At 49.4% G+C, this 15,167-nt stretch overlaps 1 protein-coding gene across 2 annotated transcripts in view; it reads right to left on the reverse strand.

Moving 5' to 3' along the window:
* Positions 1–5,529, reverse strand: part of NEU2 (neuraminidase 2) — a 10,562-nt gene extending 5,033 nt beyond the window's left edge. The window contains exons 1-2 of one of the 2 annotated variants that reach the window (XM_036911762.2): positions 5,377–5,529; positions 811–1,015 (exon numbers count right to left, since the gene is read on the reverse strand). In XM_036911762.2, coding sequence (XP_036767657.1) covers positions 811–1,011 — 201 coding nt within the window. In that variant the 5' untranslated portion in view covers positions 1,012–1,015; positions 5,377–5,529. Of the gene's footprint in view, positions 1–810; positions 1,074–5,376 lie in introns of both variants that reach the window. The other variant, XM_036911768.2, reaches the window with a different exon arrangement.
* Between the last annotated feature and the right edge of the window lie 9,638 nt (positions 5,530–15,167).

Here is a 15,167-nt window from a genome sequence, read left to right on the forward strand (position 1 = left end):
AGGAGGGGCAGCCCCACAGCGCCGAGGACTCGCATCAAGCCTCCGTAGCTACAGCTCGGCCATGCATCCCGTTCCTTAACAGCTAGCCACCAGAGAAGCACTCTAAGGACACTCATCTAACATTAACCCCAACTCCTGGACCACAGGTGTTATCAGCTCCATCTCACGTCTCGAGAATGAGAGGCTGACATAGGGTAGATGAGTTGCCTAAGGTCATACCTCTGGTAAGTGGTGGAACTAGGACTCGAGTCCAGGTGCATCTCCTTGAAACTCCATGCTCTGAACAACTACTACATAGTGATTGCAAAATAATGATGATGATGATAATAATATTAAACCCTTCCTATGTGAAAAGCCAGCCTTGGGTGTCTTCATCAAAATTCATTACTGATCAAAAATTCATTACTTAATTATATTAAGATAGAAATTCAAGACACAAGCAATCATCCCTACCCGCACCTGCTCCCCAGGTTAATTTTACTCAAATACAACCTCCCAGTTATGATATTGAACTTCTCCTCCCTCGGTTTCTCAGGGATGCAGAGTAACCTTTCCAAACCAGTCTCCCTGACGGATTTGTCCAGTTATGCAATGAAGCCGATGCAGCCAGACCAACTGGGCTTGTCCACACCAAGCCCACGTGAGACGTGGTGGTCATTCGGGGGCACCCTCTCTGCCCCATCCCGGACAGGTGTCTGGGTGCTTGCTGGGATTCAATGCATCCTTTCCCTCTGACTCCCAGACCTCAGTCACCCAAGGACGAAATGGCCCCTGTGTTCCTGCAGAGCAGCGTGGCCTTCCCTGCCTCACCTGCACCTGGTGAGCAGACGAGTCATAGCTCCCCCTGCGCAGGACGATCAGCTCCGCATGTTCATCCTTCTTGCTCACCCGCTTCTCTGCGAAGGCCAGCAGGGTCCTCTGCCGGGGCAGGTAGAGCAGGGCAGGGATTCTGTAGGCATAGGCTCCCGACTGGAATACTCTCTCCTTCTGCAGGACGGGGCAGGTGGCCATGGGGCTTGGGGGAGGGCAGGGGAAAGAAGGTGAGTTCCCTGCTGTCACCTACGGAGATGCAGCTGAGCCAGGTGCACAGGTGAGCCAACCGATGTTGGGAAGGTGGTTAACAAACCACCTTACCACAGATTTGTGATAACCTTCAACTGATTTCGCCAAACCCAAGCCATCAGTCAAACGCTGGTCTTGGGCAGGGTAGGGGTGCTGGCAGAGCAGCATTCTGTAGCTGCCCAACTGCCAGAAAATGACGCACGGAAGCTTTTTATAACTCCAGAGCCCTAGAAAGCTTGCCTTAGGAAAAAAAGAGAAGAGGAGGGGAGAAAGCCTTGAATCTCAGGGCTCTCCTCCCGGGTGGCCTGAGGCCAAGGCCCAGTTGCCCCCCTGCATGGGCTCCACGCCTGGGACACCGAGGGGCTGTCGGGAATGGAAGAGAGAGGGGCTCCTGACAGCTTACCCAACAGAGAGACTTCTCAGAGGCCTAAGAAAATAAAAATAAAAAACAAGTGTTTGGCCAAAAAGGGTAGGGAGAGCTGGCGATAACTTGGTGACTGTGGGTGACAGTGGTCTCTGTGCTGGGCCACCTGGGGTCCCCTTTGGGGTGACTTTACCCTGAGCTGGAGGGAGTGATGGCTGCAGGGCAGATGGCCCTCTGCTGTCAGTCCCGAGGAGGAGGGACAGGATGACATCAACTGAAAAGAACTGAGGTCATACCCCAGGAAGGGCTGTAACTGACGATGGGCCTGCCCAGAACCTAAAGACCCGGCCCCCTCGTCCCCGCTCTGAGCTCCGAAGGGCCAGCCCAGCTGCAGGGCTCCCTGAGGCGGTGCTGCAGCCCGTGTCTCCCTCTGCTGTCCCTGCTGCCCCCCCACCCATTCCCCACCAACCCCAGGAGCCTCCGCCAGGGGAGGGAAGCAGTAGGTGGGGTAAGCCAGAGAGGCACACAGCCTCCGCTCTGCCTACCCTTCCCTCCCACCATGGACGTGTATTATCTATTTTAACCTTATTTTAACATTTTTGAGAAATAAATGCAATCTATCGGTATTTTAGTCAATCCATAAAGAATATTATTGTTAGGACAATATCACAAAATAAAACTGTCAAGGGCAAATGCTACACAAGGAAAAAATGTGTGATTGCCTAAGCAGGGGTGGGAGAACCACGTCTTGGCAGTAAAACTAGACTGGCAAATGGTAATCCAAGAACACAGGTCTCGGCAGACATAAGGGTGGCTAAGTTGAAACTTTTATGGAATGTAGATGGGAAGGAATCAAATCTGATTAAAAATGCAAATGAAAGTGGGGAGAAAGATGCAGTTTAACAGTGTTCTCTAGAAAATTGATCAAGGGTTTATTTTAGCTCTTGGCTATTTACCTAGGAGTGGAATTGATGGGTCATATGGTAATTGTATGTTTAACTTTTTGAGGAGCTGCCAGACGTTTCCACATCAGCAGCATTCCTACCAGCAATGTATGCAGGTTCCAATCTCCTCACACCTTCATCAGCCCTGTTACATTATCTTTCCGACAACAGCCATCCTAGTGGGTGTGAAGTGGTGTCTCTCTGCTGCTTGGTTGGCATTTCCCAGGTGACTAGGGCTGGTGAGCGTCCTTGCCTGGACTCAAGGGCCGCCAAGCTGGATTTTAGCCTGGAGGCAAGGGGAAGTTTTCAAATTTGTTTAAACAAAGGAGTGATCTAACCTGATTTATTTTTTAGGAAGTCCCTCTTTTGACTTTAGGGAAGAGGGGGCAGAGGTGAATGTGTTGGAATTCTCCAGATGAGAGCAAAGAAAAGCCTGGACGGAGCAGACAGGGACGAGCGGAGGGGGCGCCAGGTCCCAGAGACGGGAAGCCGCAAATGAAGAGGGTGCGAAGGGCGATGCAGGGAGAACTTGGGATGCCCCAGGCTGTGTGTCCTTCACTGATGTCCAGGGTGCCTGTGACTGTTTTCCAGATGCCTCCTTTAGACCCTGATCTCCTTCAGGGAGGGGACAAATTCACTCGTTCATGTAGCAAATATTTATTTGGAGCTGCTTTGTTCTAGGAACTCCAGACGCTCCATGAATGAAACAGAGACCTGGGTTTGTGGAGTCTGTGTCCCTGCAGGGGTGAGAAGGTTACTGCATTGCCAAGTGCCACAGGGCGCTTGCCAGGGCCCAGACCCATCTGAGCACTTGACAGGGATGGCCTTATTTGACTTCACAAATGCCCTCTGTAAAACCTGTAATCCTGAGAGCAATGCCCCTGTGGAAGAGATACTGTGTGGGACAGGAAGGCCGTGGACACACGCTAAGCCCAGTCCCCGGGGGCTGCTAGCGTCTCTGAGTATCTGTCCCATTTGTATTTAGAGCCAAAGCGGGCACAGGAGGGAAGGGATGGGAGGAGAAAGGGGGCCCGTGGGCCATCTCGAGGGCTCTTCTCTATTCTCAGCAAGCCAGGCCTGGCCCAAACTTGCACACTGCTGACAATACCAGCCCCCAGATGTCTTCATGATAATAATAATCAACACTTACAGACCTTGAGAAGGAGTGCCAGCACTTCCTGAGTGATCTACAGTACTTTTTAGATTTTTTTAAAGAAATTGTATTAACAAATTTTATTACTTATAATACAATTCACAAAGATTTCTTATTCCCCCTGACACACCCATGGAGTAGACACTATTATTGTTCCATTGTACTGACCAGGAAATTGAGCTTGCCCAACCCTTACGTGTCAGAGCTGGGACTAAAGACGCTGCTGACCCCATGCAGCACTGCCTCTGGGAGGAGTTCTGGAAAACGCGTCTCCCGGCACCTTGTTATGTTTCTGACGGGGCTTTGGCACCCTGTGTAGGCAGCTGGCCCTGCTCTGGCCCCAACATGCCAGCCTGAGACTGACGCAGTGGGAAGAGAACTGAATTAAGAGTAAAAAATTGGATTGTGTTCCTAGGTCCCCTCCTAAAAGGCTTGTATCTTTGGGCAAGAACCTACCTCCCTGTGCTCCATCTCTCTGCCTGGCCAGAAGGAGCTATAGGAGGTGACCACGCAGTCCCCTCCATCTCCTGTACAGGGACTGAGCTGGACCTGACTCCTTGGGAAGGGGTTGGCAGGGGTCCCAGTACCACCCAGTCTCACAGCCTAGCATCCAGATGGTCAGGGAGATGACAGCATCAGGTCGAACCATGAAAAGCCACCATTTTGTAGGTCATGTTTGAGTAGCGTAATTTGAGGTGGTCCCACCTAAGCCCCCCAGTGGCTGCCATGGCTTGTGGCCTTGTGGGTGCCAAGCCCACCAACGCGTCTTACACCAGGAAGCTCACTGCTCCCCATCCAGCCTGCAAGGTTCCCTTCCCAGATGTGGGGAGACTGAGAAGTGGGTCAGGAAGGCAGTGGATGACTTCCTCGAGTAGGAGGTGGGTGGTTTTCAGCCTGGATATGCCAGATTCCAGAATCCACACCCCACATCACTGGTCTCACTGGCTATGCGTCCCGCAGCTGGGTTTCTGAGGTCTGAAAGGCCTCCTTAGAAAAGGCAAGCAGTGGAGGGGACCTGCCTCCCGTCTCCTGTTGGGAGCGCAGCGTTCTGACCTCCTTGCAAAGCCCGAGGACTTGTCGGCATTCACTCGTCCGCTTCAGGAAGACACCTTGGCAAGTGACAGATCTGTATCTATCGAGCACCTTCTGTGTGCCCAGAAACCAATAGCTAAGCTCTGGTCCCTGCCCTCCAGGACCCTGTAACAATAAGTGAGAGCCAATCACTCTGTGAAATAAGAAAATGGCACACTTTGCGGCCTTTCCCAGAGGACCAGCCCTTGTTCTTGGGATCAGCCTGGGTACAGCATTTGCCTGTTGGCCACCACGCCAAAATAAAGCATCTGTCCCAAGAGCGGGCAGGGTGAGCATCTACGTCCGGTCTGCTAACAGCACCAGCAAAGCGAGCGCGGGCAGCAAGAAGCCCAAGGTTTGGCCAGCCTCCTTCCCCAAGAAAATCCCATTTCCAGTGGGTTCAACAAAGCTTGGGCCCAGTGCTTGGCTGGGATTCCCACCCCAAGCTGAGGGGAAGTCTCTGGACTCCTGTGCTAGTACAGGACCACTGGGCAGCCTTCTGGAAGGTCAGACCAGCAATACTTTGAGGGCAGATTAGTTTCCCTGAACTGGCTGACCTGAGACTTCCCCACGCATCCCCTGTCCAATGTGTCCTCTGGACACCCAAGGACTGAGTAGGTGCCACGTCAGGGGGTCAAGGGGCTATGAGTTGGCATGCTCTTAAAAATTGCCATCATCCAAGGCATTCCAGATATTGAACCATCACTATATGGTTACCTAGTGCAGAACTTTTGCTCATATCAGCAAAGGAACAGGTGCGTCAATTCCAACAGAAGCCATACCTCAAAGAGACTGTTCCACGTCAGATCCAGGGCCTGGGTGGGAAGTCAGGATGCGTGAACAGAGGCAGTAGGAATGCAGCTTCTAGAAGAAGTGTGGCTCCTGCCTTCCCCAGGGCTTCCCTCAAGTCTCAGGGCCTCCTCTAATGGGCCAGTCCTATAAACACTGATGGGTGGCCAGATTTCTGCCACCCACTCTTCTGCAACATGCTCCAGGGCAATGCCTGTGTGCAGACCCAGCCCTGGCCCAGTTAAGACGCTGCTGCTCATTAGCTGGGAAGCAGTCTGTCCAGCTCTCTGCACCGTCATGCTGAATCAGAATGAGCCACGCACAGCTTGAGTCAGGCTTGCCTCTTAAAATGTGTGAACAGCAGGGAACCGACTGCCCAGGGCCTGGGAGAGCCTGGGAATGCAGGGCTGGGGGTGAGCATGGCTGGAACCATGCAGGGCTCAGTGTCTGTTTGGCTCTGCCAGGGCCAGCCGAGTGAGGAGGGAAGCTTTCTTGATCTCTTGGAATCGCAGTTTCCTCCTCTGAAAAATGAGAGCAGAAATTACACAGTAGGCACCAAGCTGTATGAGAGCAGAAATTATATGCCCTGTATGGGCTACTACAGGCCAGTACTGAGAGCAGTTTCTGATACATCATTGGTGCTCTGTCAGTTCTTGTCAGCTGAGCAATGCAATCACGCTGCCTTTCTGGGCAGGGCCAATGACTCAAAGATTGCAAGAGATAACCCACCTGATGCTCCTAACCCACCTGACACCCCAAGGACAGAGTAGGCGCCACGTCAGGGGGTAAAGGAGCTGTGAGTTGGCATGTTCTTAAAAATTGCCATCATCCAAGGTATTCCAGATATTGAACCATCACTGTATGATTACCTAGTGCAGAATTTTTGCTCATATCAGCAAAGGAACAGGTGCATCAATTCCAAGAGAAGCCATACCTCAGAGGCTGTTCAGACATGGCCGAGGTGCACTAGATGCTAGTACCCGGCAAAGGGCCCTTTCCTTCTGTACCCACCATAACCAAGTCAGAGTCTCCATGGGCCATGAACTTATTCCCAGGAAGATGAGTTGCTTACGGGCGCACAACCAGAAAATACAGATCTTCCTTGATGTATGATAGGGTTATGTCCCGATAAAACCCATAAATCACAAGTCGAAATGTATGTAACGCTCCTCATATCATAGCTTAGCCTTGCCTACCTCAAACAGGCTCGGCCCTCTTACATTAGCTTGCGGTTGGCAAAATCATCTAACACAAAGCCTATTTTATAACAAATTGGTGACCCTTCACCTAAGTTACTGTCCTGTACTGAAAGTGAAACGCAGTGGTTGCATGGAAACAGGACGGCTGTCAGCGAATCGCCTGCTGCCCACGGGGCCAACAGAGCTCTGCCTCTTGTCCAGCCCAGCTTGACAAGAGAGAGGACGGGACCACATGCCGCTGGCCTGGGAAGAGATCCACACCCACAATTCCAAGCATGGTTCCTACTGAATGTAGATCCCTCTCACACTATTGTAAAGTCAAAAACTCATAAGACAAACCGTCAAAATTCGGGGCTTATCTGTATGACCCACATCACCCCCGTCCACTGCCAGGCAGAGCCAGAGAGGCTGAGGGAGCTGGAAAAATCAAAAGGCAGTCCAGTTCAGTTCAAATCCTCCTTGTCTTAGTCTAGCACAGGGCATAAGGGAGGCCCCATAATTTGTCCCCCTTCCCTCTCCTGGACAAAGTCTTTCCACCGTACCCTCAGCTCTGGCTGGTTCCCATGGCTCAGAGTCCAGTACAGACACACCTCTCCCCTGGGAGGTCCGCTCCCTCTGGCTGCACACCCCGTCAGCATGCACCCCTGGGTGCTGGCTCTGGGCTCCCTTGCTCCTGCTCTGTCTAGCCTCTCTCTAGGCATGGCCTCATGGGCACGGGTGTGGTCTGACCTCAGGATTTTCTTTGGAGAGCCCCCCTGAAAGGCCAGCGCATGTGAGGGCCTGGTAAACCCTCCGACTCTCATGCCCCGGGGAGGACTGGGTCATCTTGAAGTTGATGTCTTTACCTTCCTGTCATCCTCCAATGGATTCACTGGGCCACAGAAGAGGTGTTTTAAAAGTGGGTTATGTGTAGAGGGAGTGACTAGTTAAAGAAACTGTAACCTATTCACAAAACGCAGTATTAACCAACTCATTAAAATGATGCTTTAAAAACTAAATGATGCATGAGAAAATGCTGGGATGGTGTGAAGTATTAGCAGTAGGGTAGAGATAGCATATGAGGTAGGATCTCACTTCTGTAATCTGTATATTACATTCTCAAAATTCTGTGTAAAAATAAACAAAAACCATATCAAAATATATATTGCTATACCCTCAAAACAGTACAGTACATGGAACAAAATAAATATTTTCTAAATATCTATTGACTGTCAAATGAATGAATAAATATTATCAGTAATTAATTTTAACTAGTGGGATTACAAACCACATATCTTTATTTACTTCCAGGTACATGTGAATATTATTAGTATAAAGTAACGATAAGTAATATAATGAAAGGCTTTGAAATGTGGCTTAAGGGTGCCTATCAACTCTACACTAGCCAGATCACCGAGTGCGGAAATATGGCTTCAAAAGGGCCTAAAGAGCTTATAAAAAAGAGCTTGATTCAATGCAAATTTAACTTATATTTGACTCCAAAGGATCAATTGATTAAGTGTTCAAAAATTTTCATGCAACACATCCTGTGTTGCCACCCCTGCTAACTTGGGGAGGAGATGGAAAGGAAGACTGTGGATGAGGCCCCAGAGCTCCTGGTGTTTATATTTATGTGCATAAAAAAAGAACACACACGCTACAGAGGCCAGTGAAGGCAGGGACCAAATAGCTGGGGGTGGACTGTGATGGTGACAGTGAGAGCAGGGGGAAGCAGTGAGAACTGGTGTAGTCAGGAAGACTTCCTGGGGGAAGGCATGTGACCTGAGCGAGGCCAGGAAGAAAGGTGAAGTGTACAAAGCAGAGACAGAATATTTTAGCAGAACACAGGGCCTGCTGGCACACAGTAGGTGCTCAGTTCGAGTCTGTGGCAGTGAGGGAGGAAGTGTGGAGATGAGCTTGTATGGCCACAGGATAGTGGCTGGCTTGCCAGGATCACTGGTACTTTGAATGTAACCTGCTTTTTTCTCTGCTGGCTTTTATGATTTTTCTTCATCTTTGATGTTCTGCAGATGCACTATGGATTGATTGTCCAGGTGTGAATTCATTTTTATTTACCTTACCTAGGACTCAACACATTTTTTCAATCTCAGAACTTGTGTCTTCAATTCTGAAGATTTTTCAGTCATTATTTCTCTGAAGGTGGCCTCCTCCACTCTACCTTCTGTCCTGCAGAACAGCCTATGAAATACACATTGGGTTTTCATGATTTATTCTCTATCTTTTAACTTACTTTTCACATTTTCCATTTCTTTGCCTCCTGGTGCTTTATGCTGGGTGATTTTTATCCAAATCACTAAATCTGCAGTTGTGTCTAGCTAAGAATTTTTTGATGTAATATTTTTTATTGCTTATGATTTCTATTTAGTTCTTCTTTGGAGCACTTCAAAAAAAAATAAATTTCCTCCCTGGTAAAAACAAATGAGCTATCAAGCCATGAAAATGGAGGGACCTTGAATGCATGTGACTAAGTGTAAGAAGCCAGTCTGAAAAGGCCAGATACTGGATGATTACAACTGTATGTTACTCTGAAAAAGGCAGACCTTTGGAGATAATAAAGAGATCAGCGGTTGCCAGGGGACCTAGGGGTGGGGTGAGGGAACAGCAGCACACGTGATTTTTGGTGCAGTGAAGACCCTCTGTACGGGGCCACGGTGATGGAGATGTGTCATTATACATTTGTCCAAACCCATAGGAAGTACACCACCAGGAGAGAACTGTAATGTAAACAACGTGTGGGGAGATTATGATGGGTCAATGTAACTTCATCATTTATAATAAATGTCCTGCTCCAGTCGGGGATGCGGATAGTGGGGGAGGTTGTACATGTACTGGAGCAGGAGATACATGGGAAATCTCTCTACCTTCCCCACAATTTTCCTGTGGATCTAAAACTGCTCTAAAAATAGTAAGTCTTACCTTTTAAAAACTTAATGTCCTTTTCTTGTTTTATAGATTTTACTACTTTATCTTTTAAGCACTTTAAACATACTTATTTTTTAAGTCTTTTTATATTATCCCATTGTCACTCTCCCATTTTTACAGGATGCTTTCTTCATATTGGACTTTTCAAATGTTTCATGATTTGTTATAATGTTTTAATAGTTTATATTCACTTACATTCCTCATACTGGTCTTCCCCCCCCTTTTGTAATTTCTGTGTGTGAGCCCATCCTCAGTGGGAATTATTTTGGGCTGCGGTAGTGGCCGTGTCTCAGCTCTTCCCAGACCGCGGACACCTCCCTGCATTGTCCTAGGGATCAAAGCTTCTCCACTTTCTTGCTCAGTTTCTGTCTTAGAGGTTCTGTATTTTGGACCCCATGTGCAAACCCATCTGGTTCTCTATTTTCTTGCAGGTGATTCTATTTCTACCCATGGCCTGGGATGACATTTTTTACTTCCAAGCTATAATTCCTCTCCAAACTTCCTGTTGTTCTAGTCAAAAAGCTTTGATTCTAGTTCCCCCACAGCTGTTAACTTAAAACAAATCCATCCCTTGGCCACATGTGTAATAGTCCCTCAGAACCACCTCCCTAGTGTAGGTACAGAATTACCTAAGAATTACCTATTTATTCATGGCACCTGGAGGTTTACTGTTCTTGCTCTTGAGGTCAAATATATGTATTTGTGTATCTATTTATATGAGCTTTTCTGTGTTCAGGATGTTTCATGTGACCTTGGGCAAGCTATTTAACCTCTGTATGTTTGGCTTCCTCATAAGACTATAGTGAAGAAATCATTAAACAAGTTAATTCATGGAAAGTGCCTAGAACAGAGCGTGACCCAGAGGGGGTCAGCAGGTGGCATGGTAATTACTCCTGCTTCTGCTCAATTCTTTTTCCTGACCAGTTCTGGCCTATCACCTTTATAAGTTTCAATGTCGTTTTTTAATAACCACTACAATTTTTCTTAAATTTCAAACATTTAATTTCCTTTCATCTCCCCACTCCCAACAGCAAATTCAACACAGGAAGTTATTAGATAATCTTCTAAGAAATTCTCTTAATAATGAGTTAAACTTATTACACTTGAATATTCAATTCCCACCAATGTACAATTATAATAATCACTTTAAAATAATTGGCATGTGATTATTAAGTTCATTAATGATCTATGAAAAATCATTACCCAGGAAACATCACAAAATCTTCTGGTCAAAGACACTCTGGGTCTTGAAAGGGATTTCTCAGTGTTTTAGTCCATTGGGGCTGCTATGACATACCATAGACTGGGGGGCTTATAAACAGCAGACATGTATTTCTCATAATCCTGGAGGCTGGAAAGTTCAAGATCAAGGCCTTGGCAGATTCAGTGCCTGGTGAAAACCCCCTCCCTGATTCAGCCAACTTCTGAACAGCCAACTTCTCTCTGAGTCCTCACATGGTGATAGGGGCCCAGAAGCTTTCTGGGGTCTTCTTTAGAACGGCACGCTAGGTCTTCACCGGCAGAACCCTCATGACTTAATTATCTCCCACAGGCCCCACCTCTTAATACCATCACATTGGGGGTTAGTTTTCAACATATGAGTTTTGAGGGGACACAAATATTCAATCTGTGGCACTCAGTATCATCCCAGAATATTCCTGTAGCAGATCAGCAGACAATCAAAAAGAGTGAAGGACTTTAAAGTGTGTGAATTGGAAAATCACCAAGACAATAGATACAGAACAGTACTACATGCCATGGTCCTGCTAAGGATATGTGTGTGTGTGTGTGTGTGTGTGTATATCTGTGAGGGGGGGAGGGAAAGAGAAGGAGGGAAGGATAAGAGAGGTTATTATAGAGAGAACATTTCTGGACGGATACTCGTGAAACTCTTAACAGAGGTTATGTAAAATGTTTTTGAGCAAGAAAGTGACAAGATCAGGACTGTGTTAGCAGATTCACATGACATATTGAGTGGGATGGAGTGGGAGGAACTGGAAGCAATTGAGAGAGGCTGCAACCAGGAGACCTGTTTAAAGGACGTTGCAATTGTCCAGGAGGAGTTGGTGGGGACCCATTCTGAAGCAGTGAGATGGAGGGGAGGAGAAAAAAAGAAATTAGATTCACTTTTGAGATGCTCCCAATGGTACCCCAGGGCCCAGTACAATATCTACACCTACTAGGTGCCCAGCAAATGTATGGATGGTCTCCCATTTGAGAGATTCACAATTCCAGCTCCCAGAGATATCCACTGCGCACATGAGACACAGTTCCCAAAGACCCTGTCACCTTCTCTCAGCTCCCTCTCCCAGCCCTGGCCCTGGGCAGCCCTGGGGAGCAGGGGCAGGGGGCGGGGCCCACAGGTAGGTCCACATTTCCCTTGGGTTGCTCTGGCCCTGCCCACCGGCAAGTGTGGAACTGGTTCCTGCTCTGCCCACTGCTGTCACTCCACCACGTGCCCCACCCACAGCCTACTTTACAGCAGGCACAGCTCTGAGCTTGGCTTTGTGCATTGGCGGCAGGAGGGGTGCCCCCAAAATCTTCAGGCCCCCTTACCTCATAAGCTAAGGAAAACAGGACAATCACTAATGAGGAAGGAGGAAGCCCTACATGCGTGCACATGCATGCATGCACCAGCTGCCATAACACTTTGCATTTAGGAGGTGCTTAAAATACGTTCTCTAAGTGAGGCGATGAAAGGAGCATGAGCAGGAGGAAGAAGAATCTTAGAAGTGGGGCACCCAAGGATCCACTGAAGTAAAGAGAAGGGCGGTCCTGTAGCACAGAGCATTCGGCAAACACCTCCTGCAGTCCCTGGGTATGTGAAAGCTCAAATGGAGGCTGCAGTGATGGGGGACACTGAGGGGAAGAGGGAATAACTGCATTTATTCTGGTGTTTACTGAGCCTTACATGGGGTCTGGCTTATAGTGTCCTGCTCAAATGTTTCTTGAATGAATGAAGGGATGGATAGATGGAAGGACAGAAGGAAGGGTGGGTGGGTGGGTGGGTGGATGGATGGAAGGAAAGGTGGGTGGGTGGACGCATGGAAGGAAGAGTGGGTGGGTGGATGGATGGATGGATGGAAGGAAGGGAGGGTAGGTAGATGGATGGATGGATGGATGGGAGGGTGGGTGGGTAGATGGATGGATGGATGGATGGATGGATGGATGGATGGATGGATGGAAGGAAGGGAGGGTAGGTAGATGGATGGATGGATGGATGGGAGGGTGGGTGGGTGGATGGGTGGATGGAAGGAAGAGTGGGTGGGTGGATGGATGGATGGATGGATGGATGGATGGAAGGAAGGGAGGGTAGGTAGATGGATGGATGGATGGATGGGAGGGTGGGTGGGTGGATGGGTGGATGGAAGGGTGGGTGGGTGGATGGATGGATGGAAGGAAGGGTGGGTGGGTAGATGGATGGATGGATGGATGGATGGATGGATGGATGGATGGATGGATGGAAGGAAGGGAGGGTAGGTAGATGGATGGATGGATGGATGGGAGGGTGGGTGGGTGGATGGGTGGATGGAAGGGTGGGTGGGTGGATGGATGGATGGAAGGAAGAGTGGGTGGCTGGATGGATGGATGGATGGATGGATGGAAGGAAGGGTGGGTGGGTGGATGGATGGATGGAAGGGTGGGTGGGTGGATGGATGGATGGAAGGGTGGGTGGGTGGATGGATGGATGGAAGGGTGGGTGGGTGGATGGATGGAAGAGTGGGTGGGTGGACGGATGGAAGGGTGGGTGGGTGGATGGATGGAAGGAAGGGTGGGTGGGTGGATGGATGGATGGATGGAAGAAAGAGTGGGTGGGTGGATGGATGGATGGATGGATGGATGGATGGATGGATGGATGGATGGATGGAAGGAAGGGAGGGTAGGTAGATGGATGGATGGATGGATGGATGGGAGGGTGGGTGGGTGGATGGGAGGGTGGGTGGATGGATGGAAGAGTGGGTGGATGGATGGATGGATGGATGGAAGGGAGGGTGGGTAGGTGGATGGATGGATGGATGGATGGAAGGAAGGGTGGGTGGGTGGATGGATGGATGGAAGGGAGGGTGGGTGGGTGGATGGATGGAAGGAAGGGTGGGTGGGTGGATGGATGGATGGAAGGGAGGGTGGGTGGGTGGATGGATGGAAGGAAGGGTGGGTGGGTGGATGGATGGATGGATGGAAGGAAGAGTGGGTGGGTGGATGGATGGATGGATGGAAGGAAGGGAGGGTAGGTAGATGGATGGATGGATGGATGGGAGGGTGGGTGGGTGGATGGATGGATGGATGGATGGAAGGAAGGGAGGGTAGGTGGATGGATGGAAGGGAGGGTGGGTGGGTGGATGGATGGATGGATGGGTGGAGAAAGGAAGGAAGGATGGATGAGGGACTACTTCTATTTGACTCAGAGGCATAACTGAAGCTGATTTTTTATGGTAATCAGATGGCTGCGGTGGACAGCTTTCAAAGATGGCCCTCAGCGACCCCTACCTCCTGGTTTGTGCCTTTGTGCAGCCCCTCCCTTTGAGTGTAGGCTGTACCTGATGACTTCGTTCAAACGAGTAGAATATAGCTAAAGTAATGGGGTGTTACTTCTGTGAGTAGATTACGGAAGAAGGTGACTTCCATCTTCCTGGCCTCTGTACTGCACACCTTGGTGGCGAGCTGCCTCAGGCCAGCAGTCGGTGAGGAGCGAAGGTCCCCAAGGAACTGAACGCTGCGACAGTGCCACTCATGAGCGTGGAGGGAGAGCCTTCGCTGGTGAGCTCTGAGATAGGATCCCAGTCCCGCTGTCACCTTGGCTGCAGCCTGTGAGATGCCCTGAGCAGAGAACCCATCTAAGCCACGCCCAGGCTCCGGACCCACAGGCACTGGGAGGTAAATGTGTGTTGTGCGGAGCTTCTGTGCCCTGGGTTGGTTTGTTTCCAGCCATAAATTGCTAGTGCAATGGCTGATTTGAGTTTAATATAAAAATGGATATTCTGATAATTAAACTTGACAAATGATGGTAGTGGTTCAGAGCCCAGGTTTCAGAACCAGTCGGCCTAGGTTTGAATCCTGGATCCCCAACCAACTAGCTATGGGAGGGTGGGTGGGGAGGGAGGGAGAAGGGAATTGAAGGGCATTATGATTGGCACACGTGTGTGGGGGGGGTCACAGGGAAGGCAGTATAGCATAGAGAAGATAGGTAGTGACTGTGGCATCTTACTAGGCGGATGGACAGTGACTGCAATGGGGTGTGGGGGGGACTTGATAATATGGGTGAATGTAGTAACTACAATGTTTTTCATGTGAAACCTTCATAAGAGTGTTTATCAATGATACCTTAATTTAAATAAATAGATAAGAATTGAATGAAAAACTAGAGGACCCCAAACCCTTTCCCAAGTCTGGGAATCCAGTACTATGAGGCTGCCTGGCCAGTGCCAGGGGGGCAGGGGTAACACGTGTGCCGAGGGACCACCAGGGGACCTGGCACCAGGGTCCAGCACCAGCTGTCCCCGGCCTTCCCCGTAGGTAGCACCGTCATTCCTGCACAGCTTCTGGGTCAGGTATGTGGCCTCCAACCTGGTTGCAGCCCTGGGGCCCGGGAAGGTGAACACCCAGCCAGGAGGTGATTGCCACGGGCATGGAGCCAGCTCTGTGCTCAGGTGGGACCAAAGGTC

This window comes from Manis pentadactyla, chromosome 6 (assembly GCF_030020395.1).
Source record: "Manis pentadactyla isolate mManPen7 chromosome 6, mManPen7.hap1, whole genome shotgun sequence".
NCBI lineage: Eukaryota > Metazoa > Chordata > Mammalia > Pholidota > Manidae > Manis > Manis pentadactyla.